An 18508-nucleotide genomic window follows, 5' to 3' on the forward strand; every position below is an offset into this window, starting at 1 on the left:
GTGACAGACGCTGTTAAGCCAGGTTGCACAAGACTCACCTGGCGACAAATGCCAAAGCTGAAGTCTCTAGACGGTGACTGTTCTCTGTGTCCTCATCTGTCAGATGACCTCTGTCTGTGAGCCCGTAACTCTCACCACAGCTCCTTACAGGTGTGTTGTGACTGGGATTTGTGTATTCATTATTCCCCATGTTTAGCACACCCAAGAGCATCCATGGAGAGTCAACCTAGAAAACACAGAACAGAATGCCTGACCTTGAAATGCCAACGAAGACAACAGTTGGCAGGATAAAGACACATGCTATTTTTGTCTTTAAAATTGGACTGGACGGTGAGGTGCAGGGGGTGGGGATTTAATTGAGACACATCTAATACTTGGTGTGTCAATCAGCGCTCTGTTACTATGGCAATGCTGGGGATGAGTGAGCTGAAAAGGAGAAAGAATAACTCTGGTTCACAGTTTGGGAGGTCTCTATAGCTGGCTACACTGTTGCATGGCCTTGTGGGAAAACATCACATCATAGCAGGAATGTGAAGTTGAGAAAGCTGCTCCCTCACAGGGACCCAGAAGCAGATGACAGACCAGAGGGTCGGGAGTCCCAGCATCTCTTTCAAGGACATGCCCCAGCGACCTAATTCCATCACAAGGCCTCACTTCTTAATGTGTCCTGCATCACAGGAGGACTGGCACCAAGCTCTCAACACCCTGCCTGGCCTTTGAGGAACAGTCCAAACCTTAGTAGCTGTTGAGCAGTACAGATGCTTAGTGTGGAGCAAATGATCCTAAGGACATAACTTACAGTCTGAGAGAAAGAAACTCTCTCTACAACTCACAGTCATGGTGAGATCCACACATGGAGGCCCTGTGAAGGAGCCTCCACAGTGGAGGCTGTGTGTGCCCATATCCTGCCTGGAAACCATGGCTGTCCGAGAAAAAACAGCCTTCTTGTTTCTACTGGTAGGCGAATTAAACAAAGCAGTCATTGCTGTGGTCCCTGGTCAGCTGCTGAACGAGGCTTTCTCCTGCAAGGGGAACCCTCCCTCAGGCAGCAGCAGAGGAACAGTGTGGACTGCAACTCTTTTCTAAGCTGGAGTGAAGGCATTTCCCCTGAGCTCTCTCTGTGAAGCAAAACAGACACTTGGCGCTTGCAGAAGCAATCTGCGTGATCCCTGCTCAGAAGGCTTTTCTTAATGACTCGCAGTTAAGGGAGATGTGTAGAGAACGGATCAGCCGAGTTGGAGTGGCTGGAGCTGGTGGAGACAGGAGACTTGAAGAGGAGGTGTGGAAAGCCTGTGAGCAGCCAAGATGTCTTTCACAGCCCCAGCGTGGACACCAATTGCCGTTTATAAGGCTGCAAGGCTGAGGGCAAACCTAAGAAATGGGAAAATATAAAAAGATAACATGAAAGCACACCGAGGTGGCCCAGGAGCAGCCAAGAGGACCCGCAGGCAGAGTCATCACGCCACAGCAGCAGGCAACAGTCCCTCACCAGAAGGATGCGCCATGGGTTTGTTTAGCATGTAATGTAAAACACTCCTCTTGCTGATACCGAGAGAATCTGGAGTCTTCCCACAGTTGACGTGGGACCAGTTGCTAGAGCCCTCGTGTGTTTTCTTTTTATACGTTTTTAAAATGACAGGGCTTTTACAATGTGCTTCAACACGTAATGGAATCTTTTCAGGAATAAAACAGCATAAGGCTTCTCCAAGACAAAACTAAGCACAAGCACCCTGACGCAGCCGAGTGTGCAGGCGTCATGCAACTCAGAATGGGTGTTTCCCTTTCCCAGAAAGTGTCGTCAGCTTCCTCTCCTTTCAGATTTACCACCTTAGCCTAAAGACAATCAAAGGAGTCCCAAGCTGGACCAAGGAGATAGCTTAATAGGCAAAACTCCCCCCGCCACAGTATGTGTCCTCATGGCCTCTGTACTGACTGAGCATCGTGGCCACACTGCAGTGTGTGTCCTCATGGCCCCTATACCGGCTGAGCATTGTGGTCACACTACAGTGTGTGTTCTCACAGCCCCTGTACTGACTGAGCATCATGATCACACTACAGTGTGTATTCTCACAGCCCCTGTACTGACTGAGCATCATGGCCACACTGCAGTGTGTGTCCTCATGGCCCCTGTACTGCTGAGCATCACAGCCATGCCAAAGTGTGTATCCTCACAGTCCCCTGTGTTGGCTGAACATCATGGCCATGAAGCCCTCCTACATAAGGCTGTGAAGCCCTACCCAAGCTTAGCTCACACCTAGCAGGACACCACTGGGCTGAACTTGGACCCACCTCCATTCCACCTCCCGTCTCCAGCCAACACATTCATTAATAAGGATGCCTTAAAACCAGAGAGGGAATCCACAGTGTAGGATTTGGGAGAATACACTGTGAATAAACTGAAAAGATGATGAGATGTCACAACATCCTCTCAAAAGGGTCCAACAAGCCCTGGGTGACTACAGGTGAAATAAAATCAAATCTAAATTACCCAACAACTAAATAATAGGAACAACAGAGACACATTCTCAAAATCCTGTGAGCAGGGGCAGGGGAGCAGGCTATAGGAAATAAGTGGCTCCTGTCACTGACTGGAAGTAAATCAGTCCTTTGAGAACATCATTTATTCATACAATGTATTTTGATCATACTTCCCCCACCCCCTCCAGCTCCACCACATCTCACCCCCATACACACATGTTCAGTACTGTTCAGTACCATAATGTGATAGATATCATCATGGTACCGTGGTTATGTTTTCAAAATCACAAATAATTTGAATCTTCAAGGAATGCACATAGGAATCCCTGTCTGAAATTTGCATGCAAATGTTATTTTGAAATAGCTGCATCTGAGTTTTGCATGCAGATGTTACAGAGTTAAGTTAATGCCAGTATGAACTGATGACTGTTGAAGCTGAGTGGGTGTAAGCACAAAGGTCTTTTATTGGGGATGTGATTGAAATTTTCTATTTTTATAACAAAAAAGTTTAGAGGGAGATGAGAGATCTGTTCTAAGGTGGGTTATTTGCTAATATAGGGAAACCAGATCCCCCCCACCCCGCTTAAAGTTTGAGAGACATATCCAGCACCAGTGACGCATGGACAGAAATGGCCTCTCTGTGAAAACTGGAAAAGATGACATCTGTGTAAGGTGTCACTGCAAAACCACGGGCCACTTGTCAACACATGCACACAAATCTATTGACTGGGAGCCGTGACACCATCCCTCCCTCACTATAAGCTTCTGTGTCCCCTACCAGCTGGTCTGTAGGAAACTGGAGCATGTGCAGTCGGACATGTGGCGGGGGCACTCAGAGCAGGCCTGTGCAGTGCACACGGAGGGCACACTACCGTAAAGAGCCTATCTCAGCCAGCCTGTGTCCACAGCCTGCACCCTCCAGCCGCCAAGCCTGCAGTTCTCAAAGCTGCCCACCTGCTTGGAGCACCGGGCCGTGGACAGAGGTAACCCAGTGGGACTGAGAAGGGGCGGTGGCTGGATCAAACACTATGGGAGTTTTCCTGCCTTTTCTGTACTTTTCACTCATCTGCTCTCTTGTTCAGTGCTCACGGACCTGTGGGAAGGGGTGGCGGAAGAGAGCAGTGGCCTGCAAGAGTACCAACCCCTCAGCCAGAGCCCGGCTGCTGCATGACACCGCCTGCACTTCAGAACCCAAGCCAAGGACCCAGGAAGTGTGCCTGCTCAAGCGCTGCCACAAGCACAAGAAGCTGCAGTGGCTGGTGTCTGCTTGGTCTCAGGTATGGCCATCGGATCCCCTCAGAATGGGGTCAGCCTCTTCTCTCCAAGCTGCCTGCTTTGCTTCTGCCTACTCTACGTTCAGTGTGTCTTCTCACACTGCCCATGTTCAGTTTCCTATGCTTTGGGTTCGTTACCTCTCTCAGTCCTGGCCTCAGATCACCTGCTTCGCTGGCATCCATGCTGACCTCCCTTCATGCCCGATCTCTCCTCACAATGACACTGCTAACTGAAGAACATCAGTAGCCTTTTACAAGCCCTGTGCAGATCAGGGAGAAGGTGTGTGAATTCAGAAAGCACAGAACTCATTTCTGAAGATAGTCTCCATGGGCAGCCAACTCCTGTTTGTAGAAATGTCTTGGGTTGCATGTGCTGAATCACTCACTGGCTGTGTAGCCAATGACAGCATGGCGGGAAATGAAGGGCATGTCCCCATTCATACTCCTTGGAGATGTCAGGACCCCAAAGGAGGACTAGTCAGGGAGATCTGAGCTTGGAGTATAGAGGCTTCCTGACTAGCTTTGGCCAAGGTGAGGCCAAAGGAGCCTCAGAAATCTTTCCACACCAGCCAAGGGTGTACTGTTCCCCAAGACCAAACCTCTACCTCCCCATGGTATCTGGGAAAGAAAGCCACTAACTGTTCCTGCTCATGCTTCTCAGGGCAGGGCCAAAGGTGCCCGATTGCTCCACACTCCTTGGGCCGTGCCTTGTTTAGGAAGGAAGACCACCCCCAGGGTTTTGCATTTTCCTGAGACACTGTTTGTCAATGAAAACTAAATGCAGCATTGTCCACTGCGTGCAGGAAGCTCACCACTGCTGGTCAAGTGCACAGGTTCAATGTCTCCCAGAGCAAATGGATGAGTGACTCTGGATGGATTTCCATCTTTACCTGAAAAGCCAAATCTACTGGGCAAACCTCTGAGCTGCATGTCTAGACAGCAGGAGGCATAGGTTGCATAGTTTATGGGCTCTGTCCAGGGAGAAAATTCTTCATGTGGAATTTAAAACACCACACATGCACGTGTGTGTGTGTGCGCACACACACACACACACACATATTATATATATATATGATTATATATGTGTGTGTATGAACATACACATGCTATATATGTGCTATATATATGATATATACACACATGCACAGAGAATATGTATACACACACAGTAATGCACAAACACAAACACATACATACACATACAGACTTACACACGTACACCATAGCTTATCCCTGTGCCATCCTCAATAGGCAGCATGGAATAGTCTTCTAATGGAAACTCTGTCTAGGATGTAAGGGACACAGAAGGCACTTGGAAGCCAACAGGTGAGTGTGAGGACTTCTGCTCCCTTAGATCCCCTGTTGGCAGCTTGGCCCGATGGTCCTGGGCTACCCAGCATTGCCTGTCTACCCCAGCAAAGGCCAGCAGTATCTCTCAGAGCTGGGGTCCCTACTGCAGACACCAGCACTGGCCTGAGGTGTAGAGAATGTTGCTTCACATGCCATTTCTGCTTAGCAGATGCTCTAGCCTCTTCTGTCCACTTACCAGTCTGCCCAGGGCCTCTCCGCTCGCTCACACAGGAGCCAGGCAGAAGGCACCACTCGAGCTTAGCATGCAGCCCAGAGGAAGCAAATGCTCTCACCCCCTATGCCTGGTTGCTTCCTTTCCAGGAACCACTCAGGTTTCTAGGGGAGGTTTACGAACCCTGGAATACTCTAAGGGCCCATATCGTGGCTGCAGAGGAGGTGCGGGGGGCGATACAGAGAGCTGTGACTCACTACATATCTTTGTTCATAATAGTTTTCTAATATTGTTATCAGTGACAGCCCAACATTTAAATTTCTCAGTAAAAGTGTCCTCAGAATCAGCCTCATGGGGTTTCTGTCTGCACTGCCCCTATTTATTGACCATAATTCCATGCTTCTATGATCTATTGTTTCTGGTTTTGTTCTGAGATGGGGTCTTAAGTTTGCCATCCTCCTGCTTCAGCACCACAAGTGCTGGGAGCTACTGTGCCACAGTACCCAACCTCAAATCCTCCTTACTGACTTTAATGTTGGATATTACAAGTGCCTTTTTTAAATGCCCAGGCCCAAGCCAAGAAGCGTCTATATCTATATAAGCTACAGTTGGTATCACCAGGGAACACTTGGGCCACTGAGTTCACTCAAAGGCCCTTCTTTGCCCTCTTCCTCACAGTGCTCTGCGACATGCGAGAGGGGTGCACAGCAGAGGGTTCTCAGGTGTGCCGAGAAGTACGTCTCTGGAAAGTACCGAGAGCTGGCCTCCAAGAAGTGCTTGCACCTGCCAAAGCCGGACCTGGAACTGGAACGTGCCTGTGGCCTGTTTCCCTGTCCCAAGCACCCTCCGTATGCTGCTGCAGGCCCCCCAAGAGGCAGCTGGTTTGCCTCACCCTGGTCTCAGGTAAGACACGGATGCTGGTGGCAGGCTTACACTGGGAAGCGGGCAGCTTTCCGTCGGAGTATATTCCCTAAAGCTCATTGAGCCCCCCTGGCCTTTCTCTCTCACATGTGGGTGGCCCCTCAAGGGTGGGTGTGGCATGCTAAGGATGGACTCCACATGTTGCTGAACATTATTGGGCCCTTGTGTATCATTTCTAATGTTTATGCCATCAAGTGTAAGGAAATGTAATACTCTTGGTAAAAACCTGGGCAGGGATCCCCAGAGATGGGTGTGAATGGAAAAACTATGAAATCTATAATAAATCAGCAGTGGTTAGTTTATAGCTAACCAAGTAGCTATGAAAATGAGATGGGGATTTTCATGTCGTGCCTGGGCCCTTGGAGCAGCAGCCTTGGCTGAGGGTATACAGGGTCCCTCTAGTACAGTGGTTCTTAACCTTCCTAATGCTGTGACTCCTTAATACAGTACCTCATAATGTTGTGACCCCAACCATAAAATTATTGTCATTACTACTTCATAACTATAATTTTGCTATTGTTATGAATTGTAATGTAAATATATGATATGAGAATGGTCTTAAGCGCCCTCTGCAATAAGGTTGTTTGGACCCTAAAGGGGTCACAACCCACAGGTTGAGAACTACTGCTCTAGGGCTTTTGGTATCCCCACACTCTTCTCCCTACCCACTGCCTCACCTCTGCTGTGATCATTTTGGCTTGCCTTCCTTCCTTGTCTTGTTTCTGCTTGACTTCCCAGCAGCTTAGTCCTGTGGGCTTCTGTTTCTCAGGCCCTGGTTTCTGGATATCTGTCACTCATCTATGCCCTGCCTCCTTTCTTACTGCTTGGTATTAGTGCTGCCAGATTGGGTGAACTCAGACCCTAGAACTGCTAAGGCCCTCATGCAACTGATATACCTCCAGCCACCTGCTCAGCATAGTCCTTTCATGCCTCTCTGTTCTAGTAGCCAGAGAAAGGCACACATCTCAAGACCCCACCCCATGGGCCCATGCCCCACTTCCTTTAGCTAGGTCCTACCTCTCAAAACTTCCACAGCCTCCAAAAACAGTGCCACCTGCTGAAGACCAAATGTTAAAGCATTTGATCCTATAAGAATGTCTCACAATCCTGTGAGGATGTTTCACAGTTAAACTTGAACAAGTGGCTGCAGTTAACATCTCAATCTGATAATCACCTACCTAGTTCAAAAGACTAGTATCTATTTTGATGTAGGTAAGTTTATAAGGATTTAAGAGCTAGGCAAACCACTGCTCGCTACAAGCAAAGCAGTGTCAGTATTCACACTTTGTTCTGGGGAGGAAATGACTATAGGAATAGATGCTTAGTCAAAGCCCTAAAACTAGACAGGGCTTGTGGTCATGTGACCCAAGTGACTCGTGGAGTTGACCAACCCAGATGGTCCATGTCAGCAGTGACCAACTCTCTCCAGTCTGGGTCTCTTCTCTTGGAGCATGTAAAGCTTTAACAATACTTTTCTTGAACCCAAACCTAAAACTTAGCATACCTCTTCAATAGCTTCAGTAGGTCTGAAATGCCTAATCTGTCTAATGAGTCATTTGTATCAACTGACTACAGTTTATACCCACTGAGATTCTCTTGTTGATTTAATATCATAACCTTTATAGAGCGAGCAATAACTCATGGAGTATATTTGCCTTAAGCATCTGTACCCTTGACCCTACACATAAACTGTGGAAATTTTTCGGGCTGGAAAATTTTCAGGTAGTAATGGATGGTCTGTGCCTGGCTGACCCTCCACTGCAGACAGGCTTATTCTTGTCCCAGATAAAGGACATTGTGGTGATTTGCTATCTGGGGTCTCTTCAGACTCAAATAGCTTTGTTTATCTTCTCATTTCATGGTGCACCATGGTATAAGGTTGACCTAAATCATTTCAGTCATGTATACTGAGGATCTACTGGTTCCCATGCTGTGAGGTCTGGGAACAGCTTCAATGTGATCACCTGTTGGACCCTTCTCACTTCACATGTCAGAGATGAGTGTGTCAAAGGTTGGTAGGGCAGGGCCACTTCACTAGGACAGTACAGGTTATTTGGGAAGGACATTGACTATGAGGAGTCAGCAGCTGTGTCACAGATGACACTATTGGATTCCACAGATGACAACTATGACTGAGATGTTATAACAACTGCAGAGAGAGAGAGAGAGAGAGAGAGAGAGAGAGAGAGAGAGAGAGAGAGAGAGAGAGAGAGAGGAGCATGCACAGAGTACAGACAGATGCACAAAGATTACAGTTAGATGCTGCCCTGTACACACAATGCAGTCACTCATCTGCTCTCATCTCCCAAAGCTCTAAGGGGGCATGCAAAAATAAGAACCAGCTTAGAGCTATTGATGGATAATTCACAATCTATGCTGAGTGATTTTGCACAACCCCATCCTTAATTATATCAGAAGTTGTTATGAGTAAGGCCATTGAAGTTTGTGCAATCCCATTCTGAAGAACACTGGCCTGTCATCTCCATGGCCATGGGAAATGCTCTGGATTTGGAAAGGAAGATACTACTTTAAGTGACAGACTTAATGGTCCCTCTCAACAGAGGTTCTAGAGAAGAGAGGTAGCAGAATGGAACCCTTGGTCCCCAGCACTTGAGTGTGTGTGCTTCTGTATCTATTGTCCTTTGTATTTGAGGGCTGAGCTTTGCACTGTATGAAGCCCATGGTCTCCATTTCTGTGGTCCTACAAATTCAATGGAATCCATCAGCTAAACACCAATCCTTCCTGGGGGATTAGCAACTACCATGTTTCAGAAAGACCAATGTTACAAAGAGGCAGGCTTGCTTTCATTACATCCAAAAGTTCTCAAAGCAGACACTATTATTTGTGATGCACCTGTTTAGTGTCCTCACTGATGAAGTGAGTAATCCTTCTTGCCACTTCTATCATCTAGCATCTAGTACCTATCTCGTGTGAATTGTTGATCTCTCAAACATCAGGATCACTTCTGATCCAGAAGCATTCTGAAGTCTGAGAAGCAGAAAGGGAGACAGACGGTTTTGAGTGAGAAGTGGTCAGCAAATGTCTTCAGTTAGTCTGTCGAGATAGGAGTAGATGTAACCACATCTGCAGTGTGGATTTAGTGTGGTGGTCTTCTTATTGAGGAAGGAAATGTTCTCAGACTGCAAAAGTTAATTCCATCCTAGAACCACAAGAGGACCACACTTGCTGGACCCTAGAAAGGACCATCTTCCTAGACAAGATGGTGGCTCCTTGTCACATCCAATCTCCAGAACTGGACAAAATCTTTCAAAGAGTTCTTGGGTAGTGATCTGCTATTTTGAGTTCTCCAAGTGGTTCTAATGTGAGAGCCACAGGTCCAGCATGAAACCACCAGACCAAGAGGTTTGTTTAGGTGTCTGCAGCAGGTGGCTGTGTGGGATCTGCTGAGCTGATATAGAACAAGGTTACCAAGCAGCAGGCTGTCTGCACCACAAGCAGATTGCTCAGCAGAAGTCCTGAGAAACTGCAGGAAGATGGCCAAGCTTTGAGGTTCTAGACTCTCCATTGAGCATTCTTTCCTGAGAAACTGCAGGAAGATGGCCAAGCTTTGAGGTTCTAGACTCTCCATTGAGCATTCTTTCCTGAGAAACTGCAGGAAGATGGCCAAGCTTTGAGGTTCTAGACTCTCCATTGAACATTCTTTCTTTCAAAACTGGTGACATCGACTTGTCCACAGCAAGCAGTCAGGTGAGACTCCTGGCCCCTGCTCTCCCCCTGCCTTCTCCTGGTTCCTGCCGCCTCAGTGTCTTCTCATGGCCTCTGCTGTCTCCTTGTCTTCCAGCCATCAAACTGTCTGCTCTTGAGGGCTCCAGGTGCTTCTTGTCTGTTTGTAAATGGAAGACCCAACAAGAACTCTGTGATAAAAATCCTAAGCACTCAGCTGAGTTTGAAGCCACTGTGTGTAATTGATAAACAATTTCCATCCTTCCCTGTCCTGGAAAGAAAAAGAATACACATTTTTAACCTTCATATTTTCTTTTCATCTCCTTGTATAATGCAATCCTTATCAATTCAAAACGTTTCCAAAGTTTTGAGCCAAGTATCTTTTTTCTTCCTGTGTAATGTGGAGAAATGCATATGTTGAGAATTTGAGAGATTGTTTCTTACATAAATATGCCTTTTTTCTCATGAGGCAGTCTCAGACTCTCTAAACCAGGGTGTCTGAATCACCAGGGATGGTGCCAAGCCTGAAGCAGGGAGGGGTGGGGAGCCTGGGGGGAGGGGGGGAGGGTGCCAGAGCTGGCACTGCCGAGGTCCTGAGCTTCCACGGCTGCTGGCACTGCCCGGCTTAGGACCACACTCTGGCCAGTGGCTTCTTCAAGTACCCTGAGGCCAGGCGCTGAGTCACTTGTCTGCATCACTGAGTATCGAGTACCTAGAACATTGCCCGGTACAGGAGTGATGAGTGATTGATATGTGTTCATTAAAAAAAAAAAATCCATGGCAAAGCACACCAAACCACCCATGAGTGGTTTCGAAACGGTGAACTGTGTCCAATCTGTGGCCCTCAGCTAGCAGAGGACAGTTGTGAATGCAGCCTGACTCAGAATCATAAATGTATCCAAAACATGAGAAGACTTTTGTAACTATTTTTTGGAAGTTCAGTTGAACAGTTCACAAGGATGCTACGTAGCTGTGTCATAATGTTAGACACATCTCACTGTCACCCTGAGTAGAATCCTCAGCTGAACAGGAACAGGTTCTGCTTAAAGGATGAGAGGCAGGCAGATAGAAATGGCTGCAGATGTCCCCAGTGAGACCAGGCCCATTGCTGCTTGGTCCCATTCGCCCACATCCCAAGGGCTCTCAACAACCCATGAGCTGGGTGGGGGGGCCTGACATGCACAAAGCAAAGAATAAAGGGCTGAACTGAGCTTTTGCAGTGTCGGAAGTATGATGCACAGTGGGAAACATCTGCTGACCCACTTGACCCTGGCAATTCAGAAACAAAATGTGTATCTGCCCACTGCGTTGTTTGTTCTGGTTGCCATGGTTACAAGTTGAAACTGAGCTGTGGGTGACTTTCACTAATTCTGATCTTGAAATAAAGGAGTACAATTCTAGGAAATGTTCCAGAGACGGGCTCCAGGCCCGACCATGCTTTACCGGAAGAGGAAGACATGAGCAAAAGCGATTCCTTCAGCTCCAGATTCCCAGCACTCTGTGTGTCCAATTTCTCTCCTCACTGGAGATGGGAAGGTGATTAATTTGGCGTGACACTAGACTCAGGGAATCTGAGATCACTCTGAATGCTCTGAGGGTGGCAGGCAGTAAGGATAAGTTCAGTATCCAGTTGGCTGATACTGGCATGCTGCTTTGGGTGAGTGAGTAGGTCCATGCCTGAAGCTCCAGGTCCCTGTGGTGGGACTCGGCCTTGAAAGTGTGTGCGAGCAACACCAGTGAGTCATGCGTGTCCCAATTTTTCACAGAATGATTCCTGCCAGGTAAACAACTGGTCAGTTTGTCTGCCACACACCGGGACATCCCAACTGAGAACTGACCTCATCTTCTTCCAGGTGTCCCTTTAATTGCCCACATTCTTGACATACTTGAACCACCAACCTTGCGTAAACACGCCTTAAACAATTCATTCTAGACTTGCGCTGTTTTCTTTCTTGGGTAGATTAGTCTCCACAGGCCCATTAAAGTTCCTCTGTCAGTCTAGCTGCTCATCCTTACATTTTTGCACATGGCTGGTGTCAGACGGCTCCTATGCAGTTTCCATGGAGCGTGCACCTTGACAGCCAGTGAACAGGATCGATTTAGTTCCCCCTCTCCATTCTCCCTGCGTTACTTCTGCCTAGAGTGCTGAGACAGGAAGCCCTCACTCAAGGAGCTCCTGGCTGGCATGCTGGGGTCCAAAATGGTCTGGCCTTAACACCCCTGAGGCTCCCCAGGCATCTCAATGAAGGTGCCATCTTGTCCCAAAAGACACTGTCCCCTCATGCCATGAGAAAGCAACCTGGTGTAGCCTCCTGGAGGCACTAGCTCCCTGGGTCCATCGGACCCTCAGTTGTAGCTAGAGTTTTCCTGCCTGGCCCACAGTCAGGACAAATCTCTCTCACCTGCCAGTCCCACAGCCACTCAGAGCCGACCAAGTAAACACAGAGACTTATATTGGTTACAAACTGTATGGCCGTGGCAGGCTTCTTGCTAACTGTTCTTACAGCTTAAATTAATCCATTTCCATTAATCTATACCTTGCCACATGGCTCGTGGCTTACCGGCATCTTCACATGCTATTTCTCATCGTGGTGGCTGGCAGTGTCTCTCTGACTCAGCCTTCCACTTCCCAGCTTTATTCTCCTCCTTGTCCCGCCTATACTTCCTGCCTGGCCACTGGCCAGTGATTTATTTATTGACCAATCAGAGCAACACATTTGCCATACAGAACATCCCACAGCACTTGGTACTCATCCAAGAACATTCTAGACAGAGGTTCATATCTGCAGTTAATCCTGGATGTGGCTTCCTTCAGGGTAAAGGAGAGTCGGGAAATGGGCAATAGAGTTCTGGCACCATGGGCATGATAAGACCTGGTTCAAGACAAAGCCCCACACAGGTGAGACAGTACCTGGGATTGGCCTCGGTTAATCAGCAATTTCATTCTCTCAAATACCTTCAACAGAAACCAAAATGATGTGGGGGGAAAGCTTCCCTGATTTTTTTTCTAAACATAAGAGTAACCTGGGATCACTTCCCTGGAGACAGGATCTAAGTATTCTCATTTTTCACACTGTCTATAATTTGAGGAGCTCCTAGGCGAATCCACAGATACTTGTGTTCTTATGCAATACACTGATGCCTTTAGCAAGTGTGTTATGCCTCAACATGCTGATCCCAGGAAACCTTAATCAAGGCTTCAGTATCAAATCCCCACCTGAGCGCATCCTGACAGACCAAGGCTATCTTCTCTTGGTCCTCAAGAAGGGTAAGACAGCAGTCTCATCATGGGGTAGCCATATCGTGGGCTGGTTTGTGGTGCTCTGATAGAGGGCCACACATCACCTCACTTCAGGAATCTTCGTCCCCATTACTGTCACTCTGGTGTACGACACGGCCCTCTGATAAGCGGACCTGCCAGTGGATAAGCTTGTGCTCACATCCTGGCAGCGTGTGACCGGTGTGCTTTGCCTTCGCAGTGCACAGCCAGCTGTGGGGGTGGCGTGCAGAGGAGGACTGTGCAGTGTTTGCTGGGGGGACAGCCAGCCTCAGATTGCATCCTGCACCAGAAACCGGAGACCTCCTTGGCCTGCAACACCCATTTCTGCCCTATTGCAGAGAAGAGAGGTGAGTGCCAGAGCCCCTCTGCTGGACCTGGTGTTTCAGGTGGTGATGTCAAACTTCTGGAGAAGTCCCTTAGAAGGTCCCGGGAGATGGGGTGCTGGCTGGAGCACCCTGGAGTTGGGGCCTTGTGTCCATAATAGTCTTTCCTTCTTCTCACCTCCTCTACTTTACAATGAAAATTAGGCATTTGGCATCCAGGATCCATGTTTTATACATCTTTCCTGGTCAGGGAGCTGCACCAGTGTATTTAGCACCAGAAGACCCCAGTTTCATAGGGAGGGTTTTATGAAAACAATGCCGTGCAGACCCTGTTTACACCTCACTGCTGTGACCAAATGCCTGACAGACAGCGTCTTTATGGACTTAGCGATTTTCTTTGGCTTATAGTTCCAAGGAATACAGTCCTGGTGACTGGGGTCAGGGAGATGGTGGCAGGAGTGTGAGGTAGCTGGTCACATTGTATCCACTGTCAGAAAGCAGAGAAGGGAAAGGAAGTGAGGGCCAGGGTATGCAACTTCAAAACCTGCCCCTTATGGTCCCCATTTTCCAGTCGATCTCGACTCCCAAACGTTCCACAACAACAACTGGGGACCCAGAGGTCAGACAAAACAGTCTATTGGGGACGCCCCTCATTCACACAACAACCAGCCTGGAGGGGAGCTCCTCCTCGGCCATCACAAATTCACTTTTCTTTGTGCAACAGAGACAGCCAGCAGAGTCCAGGGCTGCCCCTAGGAGCCTCGAGCTAATGCGCAGTGTGCTTGCTTCTAGACACCTTCTGCAAAGACCTCTTCCACTGGTGCTACCTGGTTCCTCAGCACGGCATGTGCAGTCACAGGTTCTACAGCAAGCAGTGCTGTGACACCTGCTCCTAGTCCAGTTTGTAAGCTGGGACCAGTCCCGGCAGACAGAAGATGCCCCCGAGGACGGCGGAGAGAGGCCAGACCGGAGAGCTCTGCAGTATGCATTGGGAAGCATCCGAGAACACGGGAGCTGGAAGAAGAAGGACTGTTGGGATTTTGACCCAAAGTGCATCCATGTGTTTCTGAGTATTGGAACACATACCTGCACCCACAAAGACACGTTCTGTCCTGTCCTCCAGTTAGGTGGGAAAGTAGGGTCCTGCTGCTTGACCTCCTGCCCATGGACGGGAGGGCCTGTGCTGTAGTTGGCATGAAGCAACCTTCCCCCATGTTTGCATTCAGCCAAACCACGTGCCGGAGATAGGCATAACTTAGCAAATGCTGGATGTATTTCTAAAAGGAGAAGGGCAAGTAATCAGAAAAATGTGCACAGCATCTGCCATCTAGCACACCGGCCTCCCTCCTGCCTCGGAGACCCCACTATCATCATGAAAGTTCTGTGAACACTGAAGGGCACCTGGGAGATAGCTCTCTCCTACCCCACTGGCTCCAGGAGCTGGTACTTGCTGGGGACTCTGACTTAGGATTCACATACTTGGAAATGGAAAACCAAAATTCCCACTAAGGTGCTTTCTGTACTTTCAAACCCTGGGCTGGGGGAGCAACTTTGATACTTTGTTTTCTTTCTCAGTTATTCACAGTGAGTTCTTATTTCAATCCATTTTTCAGTGTTGTTCTGTTCTGTTTTAAATGGGGGATCAGAAGTACAGGTGACACTAATATCTAGGTGTCCCTGGAAAGGCAGGATCCCCAGTAATAGACAGATGTCAGTCTAGTGGCTGATGTGCTGGTAGTGTTAAGCCCTAGGCTGTGGTTTCTGTGTTGAGTGGTTTTAAAATACATTCCATAGGTTTGATTGCTTCTGAGCTGAGAGCAAAGGCCAATGACCTTCAAATGAAAGGCCTCGTGGCAACCCTCTACTCTACCCCCATACCTCTCCCTGTCATTATTGGTGCTTCTTTCTGATCTCCCCACCTAGGGCCTTCCAAATAGGCTCCTAGATATTTATATTTGCTGAAATTTTATAATAAATTTTATATTGTATGATATGCTTTGGAATAGCATCATGGTTTGTCCTGAGGTTTACTTCTGAGGAGAAGGGCTGGCAGAGGATACCAGGAAAGCAGTGCTGAAGAGGGTTTTAGAACATCATGGAAAGTTATCCAGCCCTGTCACGGAGGAGAGGATAGAGCTGGAGGAGAGATGGGCAGGGGCAGGTGGAGGAGGCTTTGTGCTGAGCAGTAATGTCTGCGCTACTGTGCTGTGGTGGTTATTCTAATGGGCGGATACCTGTGAACCAGAGAGAGTGCTGTGGTGGTTATTCTGATGGGCAGATACCTCTGAACCAGAGAGAGTGCTGTGGTGTTTATTCTGATGGGCTAACTTGGCCAGAGCATGTGACGGCCAAATAAATTCGAGACAACATGCTCTGAAAGTGCTTTCTAGACATGACTAAAGTTTTCATTATTAGCCTTTAAAGGAAGACTATGCTCCAGCATGTGAGTGGACCTTAGCAGACCAGCTGAGGGGCCCCACAGAAAAGACAGGCAGTCCCCCCAGAAAAGGGTGGGCCAACACTGGAAACTTACCAGCACAGTCTGCTTTGCTTGGAAATGACACCTGTTGGTGCAAGAGCACACCATAGCTTTGAGTACACAGACCTTCTCATATACCGGAATGGAGAGACCCCATTGTAATAGCTTAACAAACAAGAAGGTGACCTTCAGCAGATTGGAGCCAAGGGGCACCACCAAGTCACACCATGCAACAGAGCTCACATGGAAGGCTTATTGGGATGAGGTAAAGAGGTGGCCTCTGAGCCAGAGCAGGAGGAAAGAGAGTGAGGGGTGTGTGGGAAGATCTTGCCTTTTATAAGGGGATATAGTGCATGTGCATAGGTAGAGTGCTCTACTTGGTGATGGCCATAGCTACAGTGTCATATCTTGGCTACTGCTGATGACGTGTCCTACTGGGTCCCTGAGAGCAGGCCAGTGTAAATGCCTGAATGCTAACACCCACAACCCATTTTACAGACACATCAAGAAAGAAGTTCTATGTAGTGTTCCCTGAAGACACAGACCAAAAAAGGGATTCATAGGTTTCTATAGGATGCTGTGTAACTTAGAGTGCCACATTCCAAAGTCCTAGTTCTCCTGATCTTATAGCCCTGTTAATTCACCAACCTCTAAGGCAGCTTTCCAAGCTGCTGCCAACAAATCAGACTTCTAGGAACCAGTTCCTAAGAGACCTCTTGGCCTAGTTTTGTGAAAAGGGCAAATATGATCAAGATGTGGGGCCAGCACCATCATGAGATAGTGTGCAGTCACAAATTGACATGAGCACCCACAGCAGCATTCCACGTGGATAGGACCAGGCAGACAGGTGCTGCCTTCGACAGGGATGAGAGAGAAGCAGCCTTCTGCCTGGTGCTGAAAGTGAGGATGGAACAATAAGAAGGGCAGGTAGTGAATGGAGCAACCACCACTTGCCCGTGGCTCTGCTCTCAGGGGAAACCATGAACAGAGATGCTGAACTGCATCTGCCAGAGTCAGACTGGGAAGACTAGAAAACCGGGGCCCTTCTCAGCCTCCCCACCCCAGGCCATCACCTACTCCTCGTCTTCTTCAGAAGTGGACAGAAAGGATCTCACCCAGGCTGGACCAGGTCTGACCAGAGTCTTTATCTACTCTCTGCTGTCAACATTGGAATGTGCAACTGTCCAGGACTGCGTTTAGCTTGGGATGCGTCCCGTGTTGGCTGAGTATGGAGCGAGATAGGATACTAACAGCACCGAACCTGCAACTCTCACTATGAGGGGCCATTCCAGTTTCAGAGGGAGGAGTGGCTTCCAGGCCACCAGGCTGTAAGCTGCAAAACTGATTGGGCCAGAAAACAGGAGCTCAGCAGCGACAGCAGCCACCGTCTCTGTCTTCATGTCCACAGCACATATTTTCATCCCACTCTGTCTGGTCCTTCCCCTTGGTGGACACTCCTGTCCCCCACAATGCTCCAGCTTCTTTGCCTCTGTGCCAGGCATTCTCAGTCAGTCATTTTCAGTAAGGCTCCAGTCCCTTGAGGCATCTGCAAACGCCACTGACCGCTCTAAAAGACATAGACATGTTGCTGCCTCCCACTGGTCACCTGGGATTTCCTTAAAAGCAAGTGCTGGACTTGCCTACTGAACCAGGACCCACCCACTGGACCTGGATCCCACTATACTCACTCTCCAGTGTCCAGAAATATTGGGTTATCAGATAATCTCTTCCTAACTGGGGGACATTTCTCAACCTTTTTCAACTTGTGTGTTCTAATGTAGTCTTTAGCTTTGGGCCAGAAAAAGGTTCCAGGGACAGAGCATATAAATGCCACAGGAATGACGAACCCAATTCCAGGTAGATGGTGGGGTCCTGTCTTCCCACCCTCGTCACCCCCCACACTCCATATGAAATGTTTAACACGGGGTACCAGTGGACCCATGGAGGTGCTCAGCATCCCCCCACACCGCGCCACCTTGCTCCTTTCTCAGGACTCTTCACTCACCTCTGACCACTCATACTGCCCTGGAAGCATTGCATGGTTCTGAGCCCCAAAGAGCTGTGGTCACTTGACTGAGATGCATCCTGGTGTGTCGTGTACTACCCTCTTCTTAGCAGGTGACAAAGGAGCCAAAGCCGGAGCAACAGAGAGTTGAGAGACATCTTTACAGCCTTGGCATGCTTGGTGATGGATGAGTTTACAGTGAGTAAGGGCTCCGGCTGCTCCTTATCCTGGGGGCTTAGGCGGGATTTTCTCTGCTCCTTTGTCAATTGTCTTCGGAAACCATGGCAGAGCCACAGACAGCCAATGTCCTGTCTCACTGGCCTCTTGGGAATCATGCCAAGTGCTGCTTTTTGGAACCCAATGGGGTGAGGCCAGAATGGCCCAGCAACAGGCACCACAGCCGTCTGGACTAGGCACAGACCCCAGGAATTCCAGGCTGTGAGGGAGGCAGACAACAGACAAAACAAAGCTGTGGGGAGACAAAGTGAGGAACCAGCCCCAACCGGACAAACCAGAGCAGGAGGCACTCTCCTCCCTGTCT

General features: G+C 48.6%; 1 protein-coding gene across 2 annotated transcripts in view; it reads left to right on the top strand.

The window, feature by feature from the left end:
- Positions 1-15476, top strand: part of Adamts16 (ADAM metallopeptidase with thrombospondin type 1 motif 16) — a 117011-nt gene extending 101535 nt beyond the window's left edge. For both annotated transcript variants that reach the window (XM_052742924.1, XM_052742925.1), the window contains 5 exons: positions 3260-3461; positions 3561-3755; positions 5953-6177; positions 13360-13507; positions 14276-15476. In XM_052742924.1, coding sequence (XP_052598884.1) covers positions 3260-3461; positions 3561-3755; positions 5953-6177; positions 13360-13507; positions 14276-14379 — 874 coding nt within the window. In that variant the 3' untranslated portion in view covers positions 14380-15476. The remainder of the gene's footprint in view (positions 1-3259; positions 3462-3560; positions 3756-5952; positions 6178-13359; positions 13508-14275) is intronic.
- Positions 15477-18508: the final 3032 nt, after the last annotated feature.

This window comes from Peromyscus californicus, unplaced genomic scaffold, assembly GCF_007827085.1.
Source record: "Peromyscus californicus insignis strain IS unplaced genomic scaffold, ASM782708v3 Scaffold_18__1_contigs__length_77618521, whole genome shotgun sequence".
Classification (NCBI taxonomy): Eukaryota; Metazoa; Chordata; class Mammalia; order Rodentia; family Cricetidae; genus Peromyscus; species Peromyscus californicus.